Source organism: Marmota monax, unplaced genomic scaffold, assembly GCF_021218885.2.
Source record: "Marmota monax isolate L192 unplaced genomic scaffold, Marmota_monax_Labrador192_F-V1.1 WCK01_AAM20220418_F8-fsc00005, whole genome shotgun sequence".
In the NCBI taxonomy this organism is placed as follows: Eukaryota; Metazoa; Chordata; class Mammalia; order Rodentia; family Sciuridae; genus Marmota; species Marmota monax.
Window position 1 is genome coordinate 27,708,033 of NW_026692254.1, and position 15,937 is coordinate 27,723,969.

The 15,937-nt window shown below is 48.1% G+C and overlaps 1 protein-coding gene across 6 annotated transcripts; it reads right to left on the bottom strand.

Moving 5' to 3' along the window:
* Positions 1 to 798: 798 nt before the first annotated feature.
* On the bottom strand, positions 799 to 14,029 carry Plin1 (perilipin 1). 6 transcript variants are annotated; one of them, XM_046437353.2, is made up of 9 exons: positions 13,868 to 14,029; positions 12,999 to 13,057; positions 10,403 to 10,607; positions 8,057 to 8,139; positions 6,515 to 6,779; positions 5,903 to 6,075; positions 3,839 to 4,030; positions 2,988 to 3,233; positions 799 to 2,000 (listed from the first exon to the last, which is right to left on the bottom strand). In XM_046437353.2, the coding sequence occupies exons 2-9, from the start codon at positions 13,041 to 13,043 to the stop codon at positions 1,656 to 1,658; spliced, it is 1,554 nt and encodes a 517-aa protein (XP_046293309.1). In that variant the 5' UTR covers positions 13,044 to 13,057; positions 13,868 to 14,029; the 3' UTR covers positions 799 to 1,655. The 6 variants fall into 6 exon arrangements, with proteins under 6 accessions (XP_046293309.1, XP_046293319.1, XP_046293330.1 ...); XM_046437363.2 differs by lacking the exon at positions 13,868 to 14,029 and adding an exon at positions 13,726 to 13,854; XM_046437374.2 differs by lacking the exon at positions 13,868 to 14,029 and adding an exon at positions 13,368 to 13,681.
* Between the last annotated feature and the right edge of the window lie 1,908 nt (positions 14,030 to 15,937).

Below are 15,937 nucleotides of genomic sequence, written 5' to 3' on the forward strand. Positions count from 1 at the left end.
CCTTGTCCCCATTCTTGGCATCCTAAGACTCCAAAACTATGGATGGAAGCCTGTGACTCATTATACCAAAGACCTGCCAAGGCCCCAGGGCTCTCAGGTATGCAACAGAAAAGGGTTCAAGAGGGTTCTTATGAGTGGAAGAGGATTTATAGGGGATTGATGTCTATGGATGTCTAAAAGGAATGACAGACAAAATTATCTGTGTATATTTCTGTAGCTGCAGATTAAAATAACTAGGAAAATAGGATTTTGTTTGGAAGACTACTTGACATTATCTATCAATATTTAAATTTCACATACCCATATAATTTATGCTATAGATATATCCACACATGTATAGAACACTATTTGGGTGATGCTGGAAATCAAACACGGGGTCCCAAGCATGGTAAGCACTCATTCTACCACTGAGCTACATCCCCAGGCCTACATGAGACATTTTTGATAAGGATATTTATTAGAGCACTGATTGCTATTGCAATTACACTACTGATATTTCAAAAAGATTGAAAACAACCCAAAAGTCTGTCATTAGGGAGCTGGTTAAACCAAATGTAGCACAATCATGTTATAAAGTACTTACCATTAAAAAAAAGCAAACAGGGTATATGATCTATTTATATCTATAAATAGATCTCCAAAATGTATGTTCAGTGAGAAAAGAGAAAAGCACCTGAGCATACTATCCCACATGTGCACATATATGTGGGGTATGTGCACATGCTCTTGCGGTGCACAGCATAGAACTGGAAGAATACATGACAGAACTGGGAGATTCACAGAGGAAAACACACAGCATTTTGCAATGTTTAAATTTTTAAATTATACTTATGCATTTCCTAGATTTACCAAGTATTAACATTTCCCAAAACAGGATCTGGAAAGAACAGTGGCTATAGAGTCCATATATACGGTCTATATGATATAGACTACGTGGGGTGGAACGTTAACATTGTAGTCCCCCAGCATTTAAAAGTGACTATGCAAGTGGAAGGAAGTAATGATGCAAATGGAAATGTGGCTGTGAGCAAGAAGGTGGCACTACAGAGGACAGACCAGGCACTTGGTCTGTGTCCTCAAAAAGTGATGCCAATATTTTAAATAAACACACAGAGCTTTTGTACTTGATTATTATTCCCTTCAAAGTAGTTTGCTGAGAGCCTAGATAATCAGAGGATCTCTGAGCTGAAGGCTAAAAATGTGTCAAGAACTCCTGTCAAGAACACCACATCAGGGTGGTGACATTTTTACTCATTTGGAAGCAAAATATTTGTCCACAGAGGAGGGATCTGAATTTTGGAAACAGTCAAATGTCATTTGGCTACAAGTTCCGTTAAAAATGTGAGATATCAAGTTAAGCAATTAGTTTTATAATTAAAACAAAAAGAATGAATGAAAAGAAAATCAGAGCATGCTGTTGCTCTAGTGCCCCTTAAAAATCTGCTCTGATGGTCAAGCCCCAAAAGGATGCTTTTAAAATGATGTGTGCCTTGGCAGCACGGTTGTGGTGAGGTTCGGGCTCCCAGGAGGACTCCTCTGAAGGAGTCAATGCTCGCTTGAAAGTGTAGGTTCTGAGGATTTGTTAGAGAAACCCGCCCAAGCCCATGGGGGTGGCGCAGCCGTTTGGGGCAGGGCGGGGCGCGGGCGTCCGGGGCTCAGCTCTTCTTGCGTAGCTGGCTGTACTGCGTGCGGCCCAGGATGGGCTCCATGACGCTGGGCCGGAAGAAGCTGTCGCTGACCCTGCGCTTCGGCTTCTCGCGGGGCATGGCCAGGAAGCCGCAGCGCGGTACGGAGGTCGTCTCGATCTTGTCCTCCAGGCCTGGGCCCCGCGCGCTACGAAGGCTGCCGCGGTGCTGCGCCAAGCGCGGCGCGGCCGGCTCCGGGCTAGTAGGCGGCGCGCCAGAGCCCTTGCGCTCCGCCTCCCGATGCTCTGTCTCAGCTGGGGGATTGTCGATGTCTCGGAATTCGCTCTCAGGTTCCATCAGAGACAGCCTGGGGAGCTGAGAACCCGGCAGCCACGTTAGATTCCCTACTTGGCCCTCGTCACTACGCCTTGGGTCCACCACCCCTTCTGGGGTCCTCGCCTTCATTCCCCCAGGAGTGGCCACAGGCTGGAATGTTAGACAGCAGGATGGGGGTCACTAGGGTAACCCGCGAGGTTCTGACAACTCTGATCTCCATCAGCCAGACTCCTCAGGCAAGGCAAGCCATGTCTCCAATGTTTCCAGACCCCTTGGGCTTTTCTAAGGGGGACTTTCAAGAAGAAGTCAGTGTCTTTAGAAACCCTCCCTTGGATTATAGGCTAAATGCAACCCACACATTGACCCAGCCAGGATCAGGGTACCTGCCTGGGCATGTTTGGAGCCCAAGGAGGACAAGCTGTCTGCCAACCCCCACTGAATGCCTCTTTGTGGGAGTGACTGAGTAACCCAGCCCCTGGCCAGCTTGAAGAGCATATACCTCCTGTCCTGCCCTGCCCAGCCCTCCTTGCACCTGCTCAATCTGTAACTTACTTTGGGAAGGGGCCTAGAGGCTCCCAAAGGGATGGCATTGGTGTCTCTTGGGTTTTTCCTGTTGGGATAGGTGATAGAATTGGGACTGGGCTAGCTGCCTTCTTTGGAATTCATGGCCCACCCCTCAGGGTGTCCTGGAAGCCTCCCAGCAGGGAAGCCTCTGTCAGGTCCTTCAGTTGGTAGCTAAGGGGTGAGGGCTGAGCCACTGGGAATCCCTAGACTGATAGTGTAAGTCCTCCACTGGTGAGAGAAGCGGGCATGTCAGGGAGAGCCCTCTGGTCAGGGCCCTAGGCCTCTATATTCTTGGGTTTGGGAAAGGCCTCAGTATGAAACAATGTTTCTGGGGCAATGAGAATCGGAGCAGTTCTCCAGGGATGGGGGAAAGGTGGGAGACTGCAGCATGTCAATCAACCCTCCTTTATCTGTCCTCTCCAGACCTCCCTGGGAGACAGGTTAGCCCTGGATGGGACTCACCGGCACATAGTGCACCACTGTGTCCACCACGTTGTCAGTCACACCCTTCAAGGCATCTGATAAGGACATGGCCCTCCCCTTGGTGGAGGAGACAGCAGGGGCTGGTGTGAGGTGCAGTATCCTCCCTGCTGTGCCCAGCACAGCCATAGGTGCCCAAGTTACAGCTGAGATGGTGCCCTGGAGAGTCTTCTGCAGGGTGTGTGCCACACTGCCCAGGAGGCCTCTGGAGCTGGGCAGGGCTGCTTCCTGAGGACCAGAGCAGGGTCAGCACCTCCTACAGTGGCTCTCCTGACCTTTCCCCTCCCACCAGTCCCAGAACTAGAGGGGAAGAATGTGGACACCAAACCAAAGAATGTTTAAGCCTGGCTCTGCCGTTAGCTGTGTAGCCTTGGGCAAATCACCCTCCAGTTTCTCTTTTCTTTTCTTTTGTTTCTTTTTTTGAAGTACTGGGTATTGAACCCAGGGACGCTGTACCCCTGAGCTACATCCTAAGCCCTTTTATTTTATTTTACTTTATTTTGAGACAGGGTCTCGCTAGGTTCAAGGCCTTGAACTTTGCAATCCTCTTGTCTCAGCCTCCCAAGTCACTGGGATTACAGGCGTGCACCACTACACCCAGCTCCCCAGTTTCTTCATCTGCAAAATGAGAGCATAATCTCTACCCTGCCTCTCTTAGGGGGTTTTTGTGAGAGTCAACTGAGTGACATGGAAAAACTTGTGCATTTAAGGGTGGGGGAGAGTCCTGCACCCATGTACCCTGTCCCTGGGATGGGGACAGAGACCTTTTCTTCACCCTGTGTCTCTGCTGTTCACTCCCATGTGGGTTGTGGGGTCTTCAGGTTCCTGCTCACCTCACTGAGCTTGTTCTCCTCAGCCTCTGATTCTTCCTCCTCCTCTGTCTCCTCGCCCTCTGTGTCTGTCTGGTCATTGTGGTCCTCATCCTGAGCAGCAGGGAGGTTGTGCAGCCAGGGCACTCGTACTTCACTCTGCCTCCGGGACACCACCTGCGTGGCCATCGATGCACCCCACTGGGCCAGGCTACTCTGAAGGAGAGATGGTAGCAGATGGCTGGCCTAGCAGCCCTGCTTAAGGCCAAGGGGAGCCCCAATAGCCAGAGTCCCTCCCCCCAAAGCCACTTGGTCCCAGCAGACATTTCTCAACACTTTTTATTGAGGGTAACTTATACCATTGAAGAGCACACATCTTTAGCATACATTTCTTAAACTGTTGTAAGTACACATCTGTGTAACTACCATAGATTGATAGAGACCATTTTCAACACCTCAGAGGATCACCCAGGGCCCAGACTTAGTCTACCAAGTCCTTTAAGAGTGAGCACTATTCTGATATCTATCACTATACATTTGTTTCAGCGATTTTTTTTTCTTTTTGGTGCTGGGATTGAATCCAGGGCCTCACCATGGCAAGCTCATGCTATATCATTGAGCTGCCCCTCTGACTTCCATGCCTTTTGGGAGGGGGTACAGGGAGTAAACCCAGGGGTACTTAACCACTGAGCCACACCCACCCTTTTTAATATTTTATTTAGAAACAGGGTCTGACTGAGTTGCTCAGTTGCTGACGCTGGCTTTGAATTTTCAATCCTCCTGCCTGAACCTCCTGAGTCTCTGGGATTATAGGTGTGTACCACCACACCCAGCTCCATACCTATTTTTCAGCTTCACATAAATGTGTATTTGTTCGTGAATAGCTTCTTTAGTTCCACATAATGCTGTGATAGCCATCCTTGCTGCATATACAAGTGCTTTCCTTTTTTCATCCTTGTATAATATTCCCTTATGTAAATTCACCACCATTTGCTCATTCTGGTATGAATGGACCTCTCTGTAGTTTCAAGTTCTTGGCTAAGGATAAAGCTGATAGGAACATTTTTGACATTGTCTTTTGGGAGACAAAAGCGGTCATTCCCCAAGGGAGTCCATATTGTATAGATTTGGGGGATGCCATGAATGGGGGCACCTGAGCTTCTACTCACTCCAATAGCTGGACCAGCTATGTGGATCAGTCTCAGCTCTCATTGGTAAACGACGCTTAATGCAGGGGACAGAGGGGAACCACTACTCCTGTATCCCAATGGAGCCAAACCACCTGGTGCACAGCAGGTTCCTAGCATACACGTGCTTAATGAACAATCCAGACCTAAGAATACTTTTAAAAGTACCACTCTCATGATGGCCGAAAGTGGTCATCTTCTTGCTGACCCTCATGCTTTAATGTTGTTTTATTTCCAATCTTGGCCTTAGTTTCTTACTAAAGTTCCCAATGGGGGAAAAAATCCAGCCATCTGAGATAAAATACACATAGAGATGGGGTGGGAGCTTCAGGAGCTAACCCATGTGAGCCACAACCTAGCTTCCCCCACGCCCCCAGTCTGGGGGAAGCTAGGTTGTGTCTTGGACCAAAAAGCTGGGGGAAGCTAGATTTGCCTTGGATACAGTGGGAGTAGAAATTAGAAGCCTCTAGAAGGAAAATCAGAAGCCAGGGGACAGTCAGAGACCAGGGCCAGTTGGACTGCCTCCCTCACAGAAGGGTTTTGTGCTATAAGGATGACACTTCCTACTACCTGGATAGCAGATAGAGTCTGCTCCCTTGCAGGTGGGAGGCCTCACAGCAAGACACCCATGAGGGGATGAAGTAGGGGGACTCAGAGGGAGACAGATGTGGGTGGTGGGGCAGGACCACTCCAGAAAAAGGGCCTGTCCTCTTCCCACATCCTGCCCTTTCTCTCACTCATGGCTTGGACAATTAGCTCTCCTCTCCTCTTAAAACCCCTTGTTCTTAGACCTAAAGTCCCAGCCCAAGTTGGAAGGGAGAACATTCCCAAGACAGAAGGGACCAGGGGGCCCTCAGTGCTCCCAGGCAGGATTCAGGCAGTGCTCAGGGCAGACACTCACCAAGGGTGCTACGCCTGGGATCCACATGGCCAGGGAGTGGCCCTGCTTCAGTGCCCAGGCTGTGGTCTGCATGGTGTGTCGAGAGAGGGTGTTGGCCAGGGTCCCCATCCTGCTCACAAGGCTTGGCTTGGCTTTGGGAGGCTTCTGGGCCCCCTGGTGTCCAGGAACAGAGGCTGGGTATAAATTTGGGAGAAAGAAGGGAAAAAAGATGAGAAAGGGGCTGGGAGAAGCTAGGTTGTGTCTTGGACCAAAAAGCAGTTGCCCTAATTCTAACACAAACTCACTTTTTTTTTTTGTGGTCTTGCCATTGAGCCTAGAGGTGCTCTACTGAGCCACATTCCCAGCCCCCCCCCCTTTTTAAATTGAGACAGGGTCTCATTAATTTACTGAGGCTGGCCTTGAACTTGCAATCCTCTTGCCTCAGCCTCCTGAGACCCTGGTATTTCACTTTCCCTTTTTATAGATGGGGAGAGTAGACCGATGACTATGGATCACTCTGAAACTCCCTCTGGGCCTTCCTGTTCTTGAGCAGTGGCTGGATGAGCTCTGGTCTCCCACTCTTTCCCAAGTACATGGCTCCCCAGGGAACATGGGTGGCCTTATGGCAGATACCTGACTCTTCCTTGGCTGGAGGGAGGAGGTACTCTACCACCTTCTCAATGCTGCCCAAGGCCAAGTCGGCCCCTCCAGAGGCCAGTCGGCCAGCTCTGGTGTTAGCAGCATACTCCACAGTCTCTTTGGCCATCCCCCTCGCAAGCTCATAGCCAGCCAGAGTGGCCCCCAGGACCTTGTCCGAAGTGCTTGTGATGGGCACACTGATGCTATTTCTAGCACTTCGAAGCCGGGTGGAGATGGTGTCCTTCAGCTCAGAGGCGATCTGGGAAAAGGTGGAGAGAGGGTCAAACACATGGGTCTCCTCCTAGCCCCTGTGAGAACTGCCCTCTCAGAGCCTCAGGCCCTGAGGCCAGCTCCCTGGAAGGCATCATTTAAAGTCCAGGGGACTGGCATCTATGTGTGGGCACCCAGATTAAACTGTGCCAGTCACTTTGACCTCCAGTCTTCCTTACACCACTATGCTGCCTGTCAGGGTCCTGCTCATCCTTTGAGGTCAGCCCCAAAGGCTCCCTGCAGGTGGCATCTATTCTGATACCCTTGTGCAAATAAGGCAAAATTCTGTCCTGACTCCTCTGTCCCTCCCTCAGAAGGCTGGTTCCATCTGCATTTATATTGGTTTATAGAGATAGTTGACTTCTTCTAAGTTCTTCACTGAAAAAATTTACCTTCTTCCTAAATAGCCTGGGAGCTCCTCTGTGAAAAGACACTGATGCCTTTATTTATTTATTTTTGGAAGAGTGAAAGGAGTAGGATTTATTCAAGTGTGGAGAATAAAAACAGAACTCTTGCAAGGACAAGAGGGGACCCTAGTAGGGGTCATCCATTTTTGCCCTTTATGTGGAAAATGAGAGTAAAGAGCACTGGCCTGTCCTCCTGTGATCTCTGCTTAGGCTGTGTGGCTGGGCAGTGTCACTGGTTTTCTTATCTGTACAATGTGGGTAACAAGTCTCATCCCAGAGGACTGACAAGCAGATAAAGTGAGAGAGCTCTGTGAATCATGTCATGGTCCCTGAATAGGGCAGGGCTCAGTGAATGTTTATGGGATGGTAGGTGGTTGATCAATTAAATGGATGAGGCCAAAGATTGAAGCTTATTCCCCAAAAGTGCCTAACGCAACCAGCCAATAAACATGTGGCCAGGTGAAGTGATTTTTTTCAATGTCATGGCCCATAAAGAGCTGGATCTCTAGGACATGGGGCTGCAATCTCGGGATCCTGATGAGTGTGACCCATGATCTTAGGTAACTATAGTCACCGAGTGGTGCAAGGCAGACCCATGGAGCCCCAAGTCCCAGGGCCAGATATCAGGAAGTTGTGGGACCCAACCAAGCTCCTGTTTGAGTTTTCCCAGGATTTGTGCCATGACCCCTCTCCCATTTGGCTTCATAGAAAGAGGAAGAACCTGTTGTGCTGCCTTAGGTACAGGGGGCCACCACCAGCCTTGCAGACCGCTTGCCATGGATACTCAGACTCCCAGCTCTCCTTTCTGAGAGGCAGTGACAGCAGTATAGGCATCACTGGGGAAGAGGAAGGGGCTCACCTTTTCAGGAGGGTACTGGAGGGCCGGGATCTTTTCCTCCAGATGGTCCAGGCCTCGGCAGGCCAGCTCATTGGCAGCTATGACTGGAAGGAAAGGGCCGTGTTGGGGTGAGCCCTGCGCCCCACCGTGAAATCTAGCAGTGGCTTCTGTGCCAAAGAAAGCCCTCAGATCCCCAGCTCTCATCCCCAGTTCTGCCGCCTCCCAGGCACCCATGAACCCAAGGCCCTTTGCCATCTTTAGCTTGTGACTCCTTGAGACCAGGGCCAGTTTCAGGGTTGCTCAGATATGCACTCAAAGCTTAGCTCCTGTATTACATGGCTCCAGGCAAGACACACCTGTTGGAGCCTCAGCTTCTTCATTTGTAAAATGTGGTGCCTACATCGCAGGGTGGATCAAGGGAAGGAACTAATACTACCCTCCCCTCTTCACCTTCCTCTCCTGCTCGGAGGCTCTGGGTGAGCATGAAGAAGAGGGAGAACAGAGATGCCAGGTGGGCAGAACTCTGGAGCCTTGGCATTGGCCTTGGTGGAGCCAGGCATAGGCCTGCTTAGCTCTAGAGGCGAAAAACTCCCAGTCACAGCTGGTGCAGGCTCCAGATTGCCCAAAGAGCCTTGCTTTTAACCACTAGGTGTCAAGATGGTGGACAGTGTGAAGAGGGTCACAGGGAAGAGAAAGGAATTCCCCCAGAGAGTGGAGCAAATACCAGAGGATGCTAACATTTCAGAGAATATTGCTCAGGGGCTGTCAAGGACATAAGTTCTGGATACCAGTTTTCAAGGGTATTCATACATGCTCTTTCATTTATTCTTTATCCCAATGTATTATTAATTAATCAACTAATTAATTAATTTTGCAAAATTCTCAAGAAGCAGACAGCCCAAATGACTTGGCTCTTTTCTCCTCCTCCTTTTACTGGTGGTATTTTTTTTTCTGGTATTGGGGATCAAACTCAGGGGCACTTAACTACTGAACCACATCCCCAGCTCTTTGAATATTTTATTTAGAGACAGGGCCTCATTAAGTTGTTTAGAGCCTCACTAAATTGCTGAGGCTGGCTTTGAACTTATGATCCTTCTACCTTAGTCTCCCCATTTGCTGGGATTACAGACATGCACCACCATGCCTGGCTAGGTATTGGGGATTTAACTCAGAGTCACTCTGCCACTGAGCTACAACCCCAACCCTTTTGTTATTTTTGTTTTGAGATAGTCTTATCGAGTTGTGAGGCAGGCCAGCTCATTGGCAGCTCTGACTGGAAGGAAAGGGCATAGGCCTGAATTTGCTTGAATTTGCTATCCTCCTGCTGCAGCCTCCTGAGTCATTGCAATTACAGGTATGTACCAGTGTTCCCAGCTTAGCTGTCTTCTCATTGGACAGAATGAGACTCAGGGAATGTATTTTAGGAGTTTGCAGGAGGGGAGGCTAACCCAGGGCCTGGGTCATCTTTACAACTGTCCTGCTTGTTGTGTGGAATCCTCCGATACCCACAGTTCTCTACTTAGTATAGTGGAAGGTGCTAGATTTCTCAGCACTGTTGGGATTTCTCTCTGCTCAATCAAAAGCCGTGCCTTAAGAGATCATATTTTTAGGTGGGGCAGAAATTTGCATGGGGCAAGTCCATTAAGACTCACATCAACGGTTGTTTTCCACCTTTAGGTCTCTGGTGGGTAGCTCTCTGCTGTCCCCACCTGTTATCAGCCAGAACCATCAGCGGTGGGTGGGTGGGTGGGTGGACTTCCCTCTCCAGGTCAGCCCTAGTGTCTGCTATCCCTGTCTCTGTTCCAGACTCTGTCAGTTCTTGCTGCTGCTGGAGTTGGATCTAGGGTGGGTCTGGTCTGTCACCAGGCCCCACCTTCACCACAACTGGCATAGCTCTGCCCATCCCTTTCCCTGAAAATTCTTTGGCCCATCATTGCCATCTTAGGAAGATGCCAGCTTGGCTGTAGTTGAGGCATGTATAGCTGGAAAAAGAACTGTATTTTTTTTTTTCAGTACTAGGGGTTGAATTTAGGGACAGCCTATCACTGAGCTACATCCTCAGCCCCATTTACTTATTTATTTTAAAATTTTGAGGCAGACTCTTGCTAAGTTGCCCAGGTTGGCTTTAAACTTAAGATCCTCTTGCCTCAGCCTCCTGAGTTGCTGGGATTACAGATGTGCACCACTGTGCCTGGCTTGTATCTATATCTTTCTATTGGTAGATGAGAAGACCTGGAGTTGGGGTGAGGCAGATGGGGAGCAGTCAGGCAGATAGATGGGCAAGTTACCAGATGATTAGACAGGCTGACACGTGGTAGTGAGTGTCAGTGGATAGGTGGGCAGTGGCCAAATGCCACGAGGACTCACACTGGGTGGACAGTCTGCGCACCACTGGCTCCATGCTCCAGGCGGCCAAGTTGCTGGCGCCCTGCACGCCCTTCTCGTAGGCATTGCACACGGAGGCCACCAGGGGGTGAGCTTCCTTGGTGCTGGTGTATGTCTTCTGGAAGCACTCACAGGTGCCGCTCACCACAGGCAGCTGCATGACGCGCTGTAGCACATTCTCCTGCTCCTGGCAGGGAAGAAACGTGTACAAGTTAACCATCTCCTTTCTAGCCTCCCGGGAAGGTGACTCCAGGGCTGGGCAGCCATTGGCAAAACTATTCTGAGTCCCAGAAACCTGGGAGGAACCAAGGCCAAAAATGTCTTGGATGCCTTGGTCCTGGGAGCCTGAGGGAGCCCACAGGGAAAACAAGAGCCAGCCTGCCGTAGCCTTCTGGCCATAACCCATCTCTGGGGGGCTGCTGAGGCAATCTGTTCCCAGGAGCCAAGCTGAATTGCAGCACCCCTCCTAGACTTACTGGTAGAGAGCAAGTGTTGTCAAAGTGTCTGTCCAGAGTTTTAGTCCACCTCTGAGTGGTGGCTTCATCTAGGCCTATTCCATCCAGGTCTTTCTGAGGTCCTGCCTCCCTGCTCGTGGAAGCTGGTCCAGTGCTAAATACGCTCTCCTTCCCTCCCATCTATTTCTGCCTTTCATGTCTTCTCTGAAGCTTCCTAACTCTCCTCCCTCACATCAGAAGCCTCTGAGTTCTTCCCTGGGCTGTCTCTGTATTGATGTCACTGTGCTGTGATTCCCTGGGTACTTGTTACTCTCTCTCCCAGTAGACTGTGCACTCTGTGTTCTCAGTGCCTAGCCAAAAAAATGGATCACAGAGCTGCACCTTGTAGAATGCCTAAGTTTTCAGGGCGCCCAGAATGGGAAGCTTGGCCTCCAGGAGGCTCTGTGGCAAGAAGCCTTTCCAGAATTTCTTTGCTAGTCTTGCATTTGCAATTGTAACTGCAATCCATCTTCACCCTCTCCCCATCCTATTCTCTCTTCATTCTGAAACAACCCTGAACTATTCTATTTCATCGTTCATGGATTGGTGTTCTCACATCTGAAGTCAAATATGTCTCCCTTTGAAGGTTACTTCTCTGTACTAAATAAAATAGCTCCAGTTCCTAACTTGGTCCACACCATGGTCTGGTGACCTCCTTCTCTGGATATGCTACAGCTTAGCACTGTCCTTTTTGCCAGTGACTCTGTGAGTCAGCATTATCACCATCACTTTGCTGACAGGGAGACATACTCAGAGATGTGAATGACTTACCTAAGATCACACAGCTAGTAATTGACAGAGCCAGGATTCCAAGTCAGACTTGAAATAGCATATCTGGAATTTGCTTTAAAATAATGTAAGGTGAATTGATAGGGTGAGGATGAAGTAGTTTGGCTGTGGATTCATGCTAGTGAAGGGTGCATAGGGCCTTACTATATTCTTCTACCTAGTCTTATGATCACAAGAATTCTCCAGATTAAAAACACCCCAGGTGTGACTCATGCTCAAACTCTGCATAGCTTCGAATGTGCCGCTGTGGCAGGGTTCTTTCTGTCCTAGCAGCAAGGACCTAATGCTAAGTTAGCAGGGCCATCAAGAACACAATGGACAGAGCAGGCCACAGTATTTTAGCTTTTCATCCTGATGGTGAGTTGTAAACTGGAACTAGAAAAAGACTTGGATAAGACACAAAAAAGTATTTTCTTTAACATTTTGGACAGAGTCTTAAAGGGTTATTTGAGACAAAACCAAAGGGAGAAGCAGATGCTGGGAAAGGAGGAAAACTGTTAAGATATTACTGCATATGACCATTTTACGCCTCTCTGTGTTGTGGGCTTCAGTATAAAACTTAGCATGTGAACCCTTGTGCAGAGGTTAATTGAAGCCTAATTGGTGACGAGATAGGTTTATAATTTTTAAGTTTCACTAACCATTTAAACTGTGCCCAAATAATAGAGGTTTTGCCAAGAGGCATCAGGCACACCTAAAAGGATCAAAATCACTCCAAGTCACAGTGAAAATCGCAACAGCTGTGAACTAGATGAACCATTCATAGTATAAATGATGCTGGAGTCACAAACTTTAGTGGCTCTGCATGAATACATTCAGCTGGCTGGTGGTGAACAAAACAGGGACTTATGCAGCAGGGTTTAGAATATGGTAGTTCCCTTCCTTTCTATTCTTCCCCACCCCCAGCCAGGATTTGTGCCCTTTTTTCCCCCCAAGGGCTTAGGTTTTTGTTTTTTTTAATTTTTTTTAAGTTGGAGATGGACACACAATATCTTTATTTATTTGTATGTGGTGCTGAGGATCGAACCCAGTGCCTAACACATGCCAGGCAAGTGTGCTAATGCTGAGCTACAACCCCAGCCCAAGGGCTTAGTTTTTAATTGACATTTTTTCTCCCTCCAGAGCCTCCCATAGCCCTCTGCAAAAGGTAGTGAGAGCAGGAATAACTGAAACATGGTCAATGACCTAGTTTATAGTTTAGACATATCTTGCTCCAGCTCCCCCGAATCTCCCTCCTGGCTCCTTCCTCCCATCAGGTGTCCATTCCCCACCCCGCAAGAGCCCAAGTTACTCACAGGAAGGTCTCCATCCAGCAAGGTTGGGCCCTTGTTGACTGCCATTCTAGTTCTTCACGCTGCAAAGCAGAAAGTCCCAGGTCCGTCAGAGGCCCGCAGGCTTGCAATCCACAGTTCCTTACCTCCCATGGCCACCCACTGGACCCAGGCGGTCTGGGGGCACAGATTGTCATTTCTTAGAGTTCCAGAGCACCAAGTTGCTTCTCACCTACTGGTCAACACCATGTTTCTTATAAAGGTTTACGATAAGAAATGAAAAAATGCAGGTGGCCATGAGAGATAAAAGGTTTTAGATGAAGTACTGGGCTCTTAAATGAAGATCCAAAAGAGACTAAAAGAATTAGTTTCAGGGCTGGGGATGTGGCTCACGCGGTAGCGTGCTCGCCTGGCATGCGTGCGGCCGGGGTTCGATCCTCAGCACCACATACAAACAAAGATGTTGTGTCTGCCGAGAACTAAAAAATAAATATTAAAAAATTCTCTCTCTCTCTCTCTCCCCCCCCCACTCTCTAAAAAAAAAAAAAAGAATTAGTTTCAGGTTTACTCTCCTTTATAAAAAACAAACAAACAAAACTGTGGTTTAATTCCTCTGTTTCTAAGACAGCATCGTGTCCCTCTATAACTCAGCTAGGCAAGTAACCAGTCACTCATAAAACTAGCTATTTCAGCTGTGTTCTGTAAAAACTATTGACCACCAAACAGCTACTCTAGAGTCCTGGTAATTCACCTTGAATCTTTCCCTCAGTAGTTTCCCTGCAGGTCTCTTCATCCCCAGTAAAAGTCCCAAGAGGCCTTTACCCTCAACTCCTTCCCTTTAATACTCATAAACAAGCCAGGTAAGGGGAATCCCCCAGGATCCCCACACTCACTGCAACCGACCACCACCTCAGCCTCACAGAGCCCACACTGTGGAGTGCCTCCTCGGCAGGAACACTTCCAGCCACTCCAGGGAGTCTTGGGCAATGCTACCAGGCCTCTCAGCTAGAGGAGGGCAGAGAAGAAGAGAAAGTTGGAGCAGCCTGTTGCCATGGCTATCTGACCCAGGGTCCCTTGGGCTCATCCTAACTTCTATAAGGATAGTTAGCCAATGAGAAGGTAGATTGCAGAGCTGAAGGACACCCCAGGCTCAGAGAATTCATTATTCCAGAGTCATGAGGAATAATTCTATAACATCAGTCCTCAGTTGACAAAACTTTTGCTTTTCATAAACAAGGTATTAACACATATGTCATTAAATCCATAAGCTCTAAAGTTCCAATTATTCTGTAATCTTTGATCCTTTTCCCCACGAGGGTCCTGTTGGACAATTTTCAGTTTGTCTGATGCTTTCTTATTTACTTCAAAAGTGAATATTGATGGGGCTGGGGGTGTGGCTCAAGCGGTAACGCACTTGCCTGGCATGCGCGGGGCGCTGGGTTCGATCCTCAGTACCACATAAAATAAAAATAAAGACGCTGTGTCTGCCGAAAACTGAAAGATAAATATTAAAAAAATTCTCTCTCTCCTCTCTCTCTCTTTAGAAAAAAAAGTGAATATTGAAAAGTATGACTTAAACCTGCACTGAGACGCAAAGGCCTCTTGGGACTGAATGTGCTAGTCTTTGATTATGGGAGATAAATGCTCTCAGTAAAAATGAGATGGAGCTGGGGTCAAGTCCTTGAGAATATGGGCTTTGAGGGAGCAATTTCAACCTCTGTAAATTCCTAGAGTCCAAGGAAACATGTTGAACTTTACCTGGCCTAAGATGCCACCAAAATGGGCAGTGGGAGAGAGGTTTTGTTCTCCTGAGTCTAGAGAGTGACAGTATTGACAAGATTCTATCACCAACCAACAGCACTAGGACAACCAAGAACTATCACTGGGTCATCCTTTCCTCAGCAAGAACTCAAGTTCTAGTTCCTGGCTTCCAAGATGATGGAGGACAGGGTGCAAGCCAGTGTCTTCAGATTGTCTAAGAAGGGCTCCTTAAATAAAAATAGATAATAGGGCCCAAAGAGGTGACCCATGCCTGTAATCTCAACTCAGAAGTTAGAGGAGGAGGATTGCAAGCTCAAGTCCAATGTGGGTAACTTAGCAAGACCTAATAATAATAATAGGATAATAGAAGGACAGCACTTATTTTCCCTATTGTTGGTAAAAATACATGTATTGACTCTGCTAAGTTGTATGATATGGAAACAGGAGAAAGGAGCAGGGGTGGAGTGAAACAGTACTTTATGATGGATCTTTGGTACTAAAGGGTGTTTCGATAATAAAGTAGGAATGGGAAGTTATAAAAAGGAAAAGATAATCAAGCAGGGAGGCTCTGAAAGGAGTAATAACTTTGTGATACATTTAATACTTCTTGATCCAACCTGGACATCTCTGTTGTAAGATAGTAATGGAGAGGACAGGAAGTGTTTTAAAGAGGTACACTCTGTCCTCACTTCAAGGTTCAGGACAAATTATCTGGGGCTTTGTGTCTGGGTGACAACCTGGGCCAAAGGGCAGTTTTCAGCCTCAGGAGTAGTGGCTTTGGGCCAGAGGGAGTAGAGGGCTCTGTGCCTGAAAGCTCTGCTGACAAAGCTGGGCTTTTAGCCACTTCAGCTTGGATTCTAGAATGTGGGTGAGAGGTGAAGAGTGGTGAAAGGGCTGAGGAAAATCCCAAGGGAAGAAGAGCCAGCCTCCAGTAGCAGTTGTCAAGACATGGAGCTCTAGTTTCCTTCTCCACCACCACAAGAGCTGGAACCTTGGTAATCTTGTTCACAGGTGAATCCTCCAACTCCAAGGCAAGCATGGACTCAAATATTTGTTGCTGAATAAGTAAATTTTCAGGCAACAATGTCAGTTGTGAATGTGGTGGCCTGTATGTCTATTAGGGAAATTGTGGGTATTTGGAAACCCTCATGAATGTGGAGGCTAGCTTGGAAGGAGAAAGATGCACAGGGAGGACACCAGGA

Bases quoted from the DNA above. Each gene is read 5' to 3' on its own strand.
- Plin1 (XM_046437344.2), bottom strand. From the start codon at position 11,055: ATGGGAGGGAAGGAGAGCGTATTTAGCACTGGACCAGCTTCCACGAGC. The intron at 10,608-10,896 runs GTAAGTCTAGGA...CTTCCCTGCCAG, and splicing joins ACAACACTTGCTCTCTACCA to GAGCAGGAGAATGTGCTACA. The intron at 2,001-2,987 runs GTGAGTCCCATC...CCGGGTTCTCAG, and splicing joins CAGTGGTGCACTATGTGCCG to CTCCCCAGGCTGTCTCTGAT.